The sequence below is a fragment of the Salvia hispanica genome, chromosome 4, assembly GCF_023119035.1.
Source record: "Salvia hispanica cultivar TCC Black 2014 chromosome 4, UniMelb_Shisp_WGS_1.0, whole genome shotgun sequence".
NCBI lineage: Eukaryota > Viridiplantae > Streptophyta > Magnoliopsida > Lamiales > Lamiaceae > Salvia > Salvia hispanica.
This window is the reverse complement of record NC_062968.1, coordinates 53359826-53371610: the sequence shown is the minus strand read 5'-3', so window position 1 is coordinate 53371610 and position 11785 is coordinate 53359826. Positions and strand designations below refer to the sequence as shown.

General features: G+C 34.1%; 1 protein-coding gene across 4 annotated transcripts; it reads right to left on the bottom strand.

The window, feature by feature from the left end:
* Positions 1-59: 59 nt before the first annotated feature.
* LOC125217633 (protein transport protein Sec61 subunit beta-like) lies at positions 60-4852 on the bottom strand. 4 transcript variants are annotated; one of them, XM_048119155.1, is made up of 3 exons: positions 4146-4852; positions 2463-2796; positions 347-434 (listed from the first exon to the last, which is right to left on the bottom strand). In XM_048119155.1, exons 1-2 carry the CDS (start codon positions 4550-4552, stop codon positions 2529-2531), a joined length of 675 nt encoding a protein of 224 aa, XP_047975112.1. In that variant the 5' UTR covers positions 4553-4852; the 3' UTR covers positions 347-434; positions 2463-2528. The 4 variants fall into 4 exon arrangements, with proteins under 4 accessions (XP_047975114.1, XP_047975113.1, XP_047975112.1 ...); XM_048119154.1 differs by having other exon boundaries at positions 3318-4851; XM_048119157.1 differs by lacking the exon at positions 4146-4852 and having other exon boundaries at positions 60-434; positions 2463-2582.
* Between the last annotated feature and the right edge of the window lie 6933 nt (positions 4853-11785).

The following is an 11785-nucleotide window of genomic DNA, read 5'->3' as shown; positions in this document are numbered from 1 at the left end:
TATGGCTGTGGCGACTTTCGCAATGGGAAAATGACTTCCAAGAATTGATCAATAAAAAGTAAGGCAAAAGGTAGACTATTTTAGTTCACTCATAAAATTATAACAAGAAGTTCGTTTGTGGAACCGAAACTTCCCAGAATACTAATACAACTGAAACAAGAGGGCAGTGTGTTTCTACTCCTTGCGAACAAAGTAAAGTTTGCCCATGACATGAAGGACCGCAACAAAAGCTATGAAACCGATGCTCATTACAAGCACAACATTTGGGGAGATCTTAAGTCCAGGGGCATCATCCGTGTAGAATTGTAGCATAGTTCCACCTGCTCCACCACCGGCCCCTCCACCAGCTGTTTTCCTCCGACGGAGGTTGGCTGCTGCAGCAGCTGCAGTTCCCCTTTGGGGAGCAGCTCCACCGGTTGCCATTTCTGCACCAACTTCAATAGAGCACAGCCAAGTTAGGGTACACTATATCTTGATCAGCTATGCCAAATATATTTTATACGGAATATTAAATCTACAACTAGCAATTTCATGGGGAGAGGATAAGAGTATGAGCTTTACATCAAAAACTACTTGAAGATATCTATGTATAAAATTACAAACCAATATCACAAGTAAGGTGCTGATGCAGTGACAGACTAATCTCTATGGCACAAAAATGAGCGGAAAACATAGACGATTGAGGAAACAAGCACAGATCATGTCTTTTAGGATAAGAGTCGAGCTTTATGCCAAAAGACTAATTGTGAGCACAGCAAAAACTACTTGAGACATCTATATACAAAATTGCAAACCAATATCAACAGAATAATCTCTACGGCATCAAGACTGAGCAAGTAAAACATAGATAACTTAGGAGCACAGATCATGTCTTTTAGGCCAACATATATGTCACTCCATGCTCAAATCGGCACAGCACGCTATATTTTCCATCAACATTGATTCAGAGATTGTTGTACAACCTTATCAATACATAATTACTCATCTCAAGCGTATTGCAGTTTAAAAAATAGTCATAGTAGGCAGAGTAAATCAAATGTATTTCAAGCATTGCTGCCCTAAAATCCCCTAAATTACTCGAAGCACAACTTAATTTAGAGTGATGCAGACTTTCCGCGATGTGCATGTACTTAATTTAGTCCACCACATTATTGAAAAATAAAAGCCAACAGATCAGAACGGAAAAATTGAATCTAACAAACCGTTATAACCAATAATCAGGTAAATTTTATGTACTACAACAAACGGAAAAATAGATCATCTGCGATATTCATTTTAGGATATAACGCGTCCAATCAAAACAGTATCGTTTCTAGAACAAAAGGTCAAAGAAACAACTAAAAGTAATCGCGATTCGCCGAGTACCGATTGAAATCTCATTCCGCTAAGAAATATAGATCTATAATCGAGATTAACTTTATATTATTGAATTCAAGTTCCAAATCATTGTATATTAGCCACAATAGAGAAGGGTAAGGAAAGAGTTAAACATACCGGAAGAGAAGAACAAGAATTGCCTGAAGAAGGAGAAAAACCGCGGCGCAAAAGACTGATTTAGTACTGTGTTTGCATGTTGTTTATTTGATTTATAAATTTTGGGCTTGGGCTTAATTCAGGAGAAGACAGAATTTATATACAGTATTATTGATTATTGTTCCGTGCAGTATTGGTTTTTTAATATTAATATTGACAAATATTTAATAATGTAAATATAATAATGAAAAAAATATCGTCATAATATTCAGTGTTATGAGATTAATGTACTACTATAATTTAGATAAAATATATACATATAATTTGTTTTAGTTTGAGCTTGATTTAGATAGTTAAAATAGTAATTAAATTTAATGTGATATTTAGTGAAAAAGAATGTAAATTGGCGTGTTAGAAAAGCCAGAAATATGTTGAGTGTATGATGTCAAACACATACGCAAAACCAATCATATTCTGCCACGTATCCAACACCAAAAAACTTCACTCAGGTCTCAAAAGCCCACAATAAAAAAACTCACTAAAAATTAATACTACTCCCTACTGTAGTTTGGTTAAACTTAAACTGTTTTAACTCTCAACTCTTAAACCTAATCATTATTATATGCCTGTGAAAATTATGAAGAACTTTCAACTTTCATATTGACATAATTTCATGTTCTTAGCTGCCACAATAAAATCCATCAATATGTAGCTCCAATTGCGAAATCCTCCAGTCAATTACACTGGAATAATAGATATATTAAGATATAAATCAACTTTTATTCCTAAAATAATAAATACTCCTACTACACTTCTAATGCATTATCTATCCTAAACAGAAAAGGTAAACTACTGCACCAGTAAAATACAGCAGCCAACTAGCCAAGCCAACTCTACCAAAGGAAAATGGATAATCACATTTATACAGAATGAAAGGGTTTTGATAAGCTAAACTTATTCCTGTGCACATTTCCGAGCAAGATTAGTACCTTGCTACTCTCCGGCACAACTGCTATCTCGAACTGCTTCATACAATATCAATTCTGATCCCTGCCTCACTTGCTACTCAAAGATTTACCACCTTTTTCTCTGATACCTGTCCCTGTGAGGCTCGCTGATAGTAGGGACCGGGAATCAGGCCTCCATTTCAATTCTTTGAGATCAGAAAATAAGGTCGCTAACTCTGGAGTTATTTCACTGTCCTTCACATTGTTACATGAAATTACTTTAAGCCTATCAATTTCTGTCCAAGAAAGAACTACTGATTCTAATCCTTCAGTCGTCAGTAATGAGCAACCTTCTAGTGAGAGAGATCTTATGGACCTACAAACAAAATAAGCAATCAATAAGTCTTGATCAACAACAGAGAGCAAGGAGATTTTGTTCCTACTAGATAAAAACCCTGATGCAACTTTAAAGGTCTTGAAAACCAATTTCTTACTGACAAGCAATCTGTGATGTATGATCATCGTAACAAAAGGTTCACCGATTCTATCAAGTTTAAGTCTTAATTTGTGCAAAAGAGATTACCCAATATTCGCCTAAGAAAGTATACTTCAGGGGAGATTTAGCAAACTAGTATGTTTAAGAAAGTTCATAAATGAAAAACAGCATTCAACTAAACTATGCACAAAGATTAGACCTTATGTGAACAGTTAATTTCACAACTATCTCCCTATCTAATGCATAGGGTTTTAACTCTTCCCACGGAAGTAGAAATGGCATATGAATGAACACAGCACTCAATAAAACCTCATTATGCAAATCAAGCAATACTATAATCTATAGGTCCTACAGCATTGTACAACCTTACGATGGAACAAAAAGAAACTATAGTTTTATACCTAAAAATTGTTGCAGCAGCAAATATGCTGTCATCCAATCCCCAACAGTCTTCTATTTCTAGGACCCTGATATTCCGACACACCAGAAACAACGCCCTAACACCATGTTTTTCCCTCGTATGACATCGCCTCAAATGTAACTCCTCGAGCATTGGGCATGACCCTAAATGCTCATCTGGTCCTGGACTTTGATCAATATACTTACACGACTGGATACTCAAGGTTTTTAAGTTCCCACAATACGACAAGGCCGCTATCCACCCTCCTTCCATCCTATGGTTGTAGAGTGTCAACTCCTCTAACATCTGACAGCACATCCCTATAGCCTTGATCCCATCATAACTCCCCTCGCATCCTACCAATTCGAGCTTCACCAATCGCCCACACCCCTGTGCCAATATGGTCATTCCAATATCTGAAACCACTGAATCATAAATCCCCCCTATTCTCCCAATCAATTTCAATATCTGCAAATTTCTGAACTTACAAACCCCCTTAAGTGATAAGTCACCACAGTAATGCAACTCCATTTCCTGGAGCAATTCACACTCAATGGCCAAGCAGCCTAACCCCTCCTCACTAGCATTCATCAAAACTATTCTTCTCAAGTTTCTACAACTCTTAGCCAACATTTTGACACATCTATCAATCCTCTCACTATCCAAGATATCATCTCTCCTAACAAAAAGACCATCATTTCCCAACACATCCGAATTCAGGTAAACATCCAACAATTTACAACTCAACAAAATCGCCGAATTCGTCTCGAAATTAATACTAGCAGGCACAATATTGACATCGATCAAATTCGGAAACCGTAAACTCAACCTCCCGGACTCCAAAAACTCCCAGTCCAGCACCTTAATCGACTGAATCAACCTTCCAGAAATCACGCACCACGCCTTGCACACAAGCGAATTCGACAAGTGCTGTTTCCTGTCCGTAATTCTACTAAGAACATTCAGCAACAGCTCATCAGACAAGGCTCTGGAGCAATCCGGCGCGGCGGAGAGCGGGCTCGAATTCAGCGATTCGGAGTCAGGCTCCGACTCGGATTGAGGCGTGGTGGAGCCGGAGTGGGAGATAGAGCGGAGGTGCAGTTTAAGGATGACGTGCTTTAATACGTCGTTCTGGTCGAACCTCTCGCCGGATAATTGCTCGGGCCAGCTGAAATGCCGCTTCCTGCCCGGATTGTTCGGGTCAAACACCGCGTTGTGATCGGGCAGAGACGACATTTGCGACGGTTAGGGTTAGGGTTAGCGTGTGGAAAAATCCAAACGGTTTTGCGCATCGCTGGGTGATCTCTTCCTCGACGATAATCAGATGGAATTAAGCATATGCGAGGGCGATGCTTCGTCTCCGCCTTGAAATAAACGCAATATTGAGGAATACAAGAAGCGCCCACGTTGAATACTGCGTGTGTGTGTGAGAGAGAGAAGCGTGAGTTTTTTGGCGGAGAAAAATTGGAGGGGATGAAGGAAGACTGTTTCGCTGTGAATTTGGGAAATTGTTTTTTTTTTTTTTTTAACTTTTAATACTCCGAAAGTATTTTTATTTAAGAAAATGTTTTTAAAGAGTAATTCCCTTCACAACTACTACTCCGATATTCTAGATTCTATAATTATTAATGAAATACTACAGGAATAATGTGATATTGAGTTATATCATTTTCTTATATTTTACTTCCTCAGATTGAGTTCTTATATTGTTAAAATCATGTTGACGTAATTATTTTTAGCGGCGAGGAAATTACTACTAAGACAAATTTATTTACATTTTAGTATTTATCCAATGCTCTTAATTAAATCAAAATAATTATAAAAATTCAAATGTGAGCTCTATAAATCAGTATAAATAGATCGTTACATACTGGAGTATATAATTATTGCCATGCAAACGCATGATGTATGTAAGCTAGTCATTATTTAATGCAGGCATATTTTATTTTTTGAAAGGGGACTTTATTTAAAACTAGTACTGTACTACCATCAAAATAAAGAGAGAGCTAACTGCCTAACTACCAAAATACAAATAGAAGTTTCTTCTCAGATTTTTTCAACAAAGAAGAAATAAAATGATTTTTGAGCGAATGATGTGAAATATATGACTTTTAAAACCTTGCAAAAATAGGATGTTTAAGGAGAGAACTAATAGATATTCTACTATATTATTATACTACTACTAATTGGACGAATTTTGATTTGTCTCTTAATTTGTCTAATATATACTACTGCTAATATAGGGATAGTTATCTCTAAAATTACAATTTTATTAGTCCATTTTCAATTTTTATGATTTTCATCAAATCAAAGTTTATGGATTTTTTTTTTTCTGATGAGATAAGGTCATTCTCTATTAAAAATATTTCAATGTTTTCTCATTTATTTTTTATACTCCTATTTCATCAATTTTGCATTAAACTTCATGTCATCTAATACAAATGACTTCTAGTAGCAGACATAGAAAATTTTTAAAGAGTAATTCCCTTCACAACTACTACTCCGATATTCTAGATTCTATAATTATTAATGAAATACTACAGGAATAATGTGATATTGAGTTATATCATTTTCTTATATTTTACTTCCTCAGATTGAGTTCTTATATTGTTAAAATCATGTTGACGTAATTATTTTTAGCGGCGAGGAAATTACTACTAAGACAAATTTATTTACATTTTAGTATTTATCCAATGCTCTTAATTAAATCAAAATAATTATAAAAATTCAAATGTGAGCTCTATAAATCAGTATAAATAGATCGTTACATACTGGAGTATATAATTATTGCCATGCAAACGCATGATGTATGTAAGCTAGTCATTATTTAATGCAGGCATATTTTATTTTTTGAAAGGGGACTTTATTTAAAACTAGTACTGTACTACCATCAAAATAAAGAGAGAGCTAACTGCCTAACTACCAAAATACAAATAGAAGTTTCTTCTCAGATTTTTTCAACAAAGAAGAAATAAAATGATTTTTGAGCGAATGATGTGAAATATATGACTTTTAAAACCTTGCAAAAATAGGATGTTTAAGGAGAGAACTAATAGATATTCTACTATATTATTATACTACTACTAATTGGACGAATTTTGATTTGTCTCTTAATTTGTCTAATATATACTACTGCTAATATAGGGATAGTTATCTCTAAAATTACAATTTTATTAGTCCATTTTCAATTTTTATGATTTTCATCAAATCAAAGTTTATGGATTTTTTTTTTTCTGATGAGATAAGGTCATTCTCTATTAAAAATATTTCAATGTTTTCTCATTTATTTTTTATACTCCTATTTCATCAATTTTGCATTAAACTTCATGTCATCTAATACAAATGACTTCTAGTAGCAGACATAGAAAATATATGAATATTTATTCAAAAATACATATACGACGTAGTATATTAAATGAAGTAAAAAATGATGAAACAATGTGTGTTTTTAGTTAGATATTGGATGAAATACATTGAGTATTGAGATCAAAACCCAAATCTTTGTAATGAACGAGTATGAAATAAGACAAAAGAATAATATCTGTTGAGATAATATTTTTAAAAATTAATCTGAACCAACATATTCATAATTGAAAGTTGTTAGTACGAGTACTATTTTATTACCAAAGAGAAAAGTGGGCTTTATGAACTTGATATTATTGCCCACAGCTCAAATTAGTAAATGGGCTTAAGAAACAAATCAATGTACAAACCTAACTAGAAACTTTTTCAGTTTAAGTCCAAACGATACTATATTATGTATCCAAGGACAAGAGTCCTATTCTAATGCTTGTAGCACTCTAATCTAAAATCAAGATTAAATTTCTACCCTTGGATTTTAAAATGAGTGGATGAGATTAAAACTCACAAATCTCAATAAATAGTAGATAAAATATCAACAAAAGGATAATATCGTCATTATGTTATCATATGATAATTTTCGTGGGTGTTTTTTTATATCAACATTGTGTATTACAAATATCAACAATATGACATTAGAATATTAATACAAGGACAAGAAAATATCAACACATTTTTATTGAGATTGGACATGCATAATATTGAGATTTTGCCTACAATATATTGAGATTTTTTGTTGCATTTGTTGATAAAAGCTGTTTATCAACATGTACGAAAATTGAAATATATTTTATCAAATTTCATCACCCGAACATCGTCGGAACATATGCAATTGAGATCTCGTTGGAATCCTTATTAAATTATCTTTAATTTGATATATTTTTTATGAAAAAATAATTTAAATTGAGAGAATTACGTAAATTTAAAGATTTGAGATGATTTTGAGGAGAGAGAAAGTAGTTAGTTATAATTACTAATATAGGATTTGACATTAATACCCTTTTAATTTAATTAATAATTATTTAAATTTTAAATATATTACACTTGACATTATATTAACTATAAGATCTTCTAATCTAATGGTTGAAAATTGATCTCAATTTAGGATTGATAATTAGTTAGCAATTGATTACATCCCTTAAGGACAATTTGGTTTACAAGATTATATATTAGGATGGAATATTTGTTATGGTGGTTCGTGATATTAAATTTTATAATTTAATCTTAAATAGATAATTATATGATAATTAATCATAATCACTTTTCTCTAATTAAAATAATTTCATCTCAATCTTAAATAATTAATCATATAATAATTAGTTAGGTTTCAAATATTTGTCGCTACATGTTTTTTCTAGTAAATTTTAATTTTAAAAGTATCCTTTCTAGATAGATCACTAAATTTTAAGTACTTAACTTCGCTATGATTTTTAAACCTCAAATTTCTTTCACTTTGTATGATTATAGTAATTGCCTAAATACATTACATAACAATAGATTTGAACGACGTATTTTTAATCATTTTTTTGCGCATACATGTTTTTTTTTTATTTTTATGAATAAATAAATAGTGTATCATTAGAACTTATCGTACATCATTCTCTTGGGCATATCCGAGGGAAACATCAACAACTAGCCAACATGGACAAGCCCATGCAAGATACAAAATATCAACAAAATCAAGGCATACAAAGAGAGCACCATCTTGAGACACCCACCGTAACCCAGTGTAGGCAGGCCTTATTAAAACCCCTTGGGAATAAAACCTCATGGGAAACTTCCCAAGGAGAAAAAAAGTACCTTGGTGAGTGACTCAAGTGGTGAGTGACTCAAGGCATGCCAAACTCTCACTACCACATGAACAACAATCATAGCGGCTTCCTTGATATGAAAGGTCACCCTTGCAATATCCCAAGTCTTCCCATCGAAGATCGCATTCCGCATTTTCCAAATGTGTGTGATTGCAGCCATAAGTGCAATTCTTTTTGCCATTTGCACTATGACTGAGCCCTTGGTCTGCCGACAAGCCCACTTTGATCACACTCTTTCTGATCTCCTTGAGATGCCAAGCCATTCCATGATCATGCCCCACATTGCCCACGTCTTGGAGCACTTAAAGAACAGATGGTCCGCTGATTCTTCGATTACCCCGCAAAGCTGGCAATTAGGGTCCAGTTCCTCCATAAAAAACAGTCTATCTCTAGTCGTGAGCCTCCCTCGGATAGCAAGCCAAGTGATGAACGAGTATTTGGGAGGGACAAAGTCCTTCCACACGTACTTTGCCCAAAACCGGCGCTCACCCATTGGCCGGAACCGATTAAGCTTCCTGAGCTCATTTAGTGGTAAACCATTTTGCCTACAGGTTGATTATCTCTTCCCTCGAGCACTTCTCTCGCATCTCGTCCAAGATGGACAAAATTTCTTGATCAGCGGTGAGTCATTCTTCTTATGTGGTTGCTAGACCCAAAGTGTTCTATTTTGGAGGTAGTGGCCATGAATCCAACGGATCCATAACGATTCCTTCTTCGAGTGGATGTCCCACAAAATCTTCGTGTGTACCGTTTTTCATCATGTGTTTTAGTTTTCTATTTTGATCCGTCTATTATTAATTGTCTTATTTCATTTTTACTACTACTATTTTAGTATGCATTTACACCAACTCAATTCTCTCCCACCTTATATTATAAAATATAAAAATATGATCTAAAATTAATAGGACAAATATTAAGGGACGAAGGAGATTTCATATTCATCCATATCTTAACGTCCCTACAAATTTCGTCAAAATGGTAAACTGCACATTACTGGGCATAAACCACTGAACCAAGCAGGGACGGAACTAAAAATACAAATGAGCCAGTGCTGATATATATATTATATATTAAAATTTAACATATATATATATACATATATTATATTCTTTTAATTCAATTTCTCATTCGGATAGATTTGTAATAAATCAAACCAAACCAAAAATTAATAATATGCAATCAAATTTAGAAAAAAACTGATACCCCTATTTTGTTCGGAATATGAAAACAACGATCATAAATGTTGAGAAATCAAAAATTAAGTTAGGTATTGGATTGAAATAGAGGTACTAGAATAAAAACTAATTTAATTGTTATAATTTTGTTATTTGATTTTTAATTTGATGTTATGCATCTATAATAGTAGTAAGTTATTCGAATAACTGTTTTTAATTTGATGTTAGATACCAATAGTGTAATTTAGGTGAATCCAATTAAATATAATAAGGCATTAATTAAATAAAGTCATTTAATTATTTTAACAAAATAAAGTAATTAATCTTAAATCCAATGTGGTTCATGATTTCAAATCATTTAATATTGGGTCATTTGACCAAATTAATCGAAAGTCAAAACCTATTTAAAAAGCCCAATTTATCAAAACCTAAAAACGTGTGCCGCATCATCTTCTTCCTCCATCTTCTTCCTCCCTTGGTAAGAGCATCTTCTGATACATAGGCCAGCAATCGGCCAGCCACTCTTTCTCCCTACCACGTCAGCAGCACTAAAAATCCATCTGCCACATCAGATTTAGGCCAACCATAGGCCAACCGTAATAAAAATAATTCAAAAAATACTACCGACTCCAATGGTTCGGCTAGCCGATCGGCCAGGGCGACGAATCGGCTAGCCAGTCTCTAGCCGACCATTGGAGATGCTCTAATAGTCTAGGAATGTCAATTGGGCTAACCCGCTCGGGTTCGGGCCAACCTATTCGGGTTGTCGGGCTATTTGGGCCCGAGTTATTCGGGTTGTGAATTTTTCGGGTTATACATTTTTGACACTAACTCTAACTCTTCGGGTTTCGAGCTAACCCACTGGCTATTCGGATTAAAAGTTGTCTTATTTGTTATTTTATATCCAATTCAATATTCTAACTTATAAAAAAAACAGATTGTAGTAAAGTGAAGTATTATCAAAGTGATCAAGAGAAGGAAAATAATAGTTATTGAAAATTAAAACAAAATACATAAATATATCGTTCAATTAGTAGCAAATGTGAATCTGAATACAATTAAATGACAATTAAATGAAAATCATGCATTTCAAAAGGAGTTAAATAATATTTTTAATTGTTTACCCAAAAAATAAATTCTAAGAAGTTAAAAAATATAGTATAGATAATAGTATGTCAAAAAATAAATTCTATGGAGTTTAATGTGATTATACGAGTACATATTATGATATTAATATACTTTATATTTCATTTAACCCTAACTTTTAATTTGAGAAAGAAGACACAATTACCATATATAGTTTCATATGCCATATATATTTCATATATATAAGTATATAAACTCAAAATTCGATAATATTTTTTTAAAATGCTCAACCCATGGCTAACCCGCAACCCACTCGGGCCAGCCCGCATAACCCCCCGACCCAAACAGGTCAACCCGTGTAGGCCGGTTATGTATTTGGGTTACAATTTTCCGGCGCTAACCCTATGATTTTATCGGGTTGTTTGGGTCGACCCGTGGGTTTCGGGCTAGATTGACATCCCTAGGTAATACTACCTCCGTCCCCTAAATTTGGACACAGTTTACCATTTCGGTCCGTCCCTGAAAATTTGGCACACTTCAATTTTACCATTTTTTGTACTGGACCCCATATTACACTAACTCATTCATACACACATTTTATTATAAAACTAATACTACTTTAAAAATAGGACTCACATTTCATTTCTTAACTCACTTTCTATTACTTTTCTTAAAACCCGTACCGAGTCAAAGTACGTTAAAATTTGGGGGATGGAGGTAGCAAGAGCTGCTCTATGTTCCTCTTTCTTCTACGCCGATACAGTTGTCTTTCTCTAATCTCAAAATACAACAAAAAATTACTACTACTAATATTTTATTGAGATAAGACGAAGCACTTATAAAGATTAAAATCAAAATGCACCAAAAATTCGTGAGCGTGACTAAGCTGCTTCAGCGGACCTCCAACCATCTCCGTGTCTACAGCGGCTCGACGCGTGTCGCCATGGTTGCACCACTTGCTCCTGTACAAAGTTTGGATTCCCGACGCGCAATCCGACTCAACCGCTGACACGCGCTACCATAATCTCGAATTCACG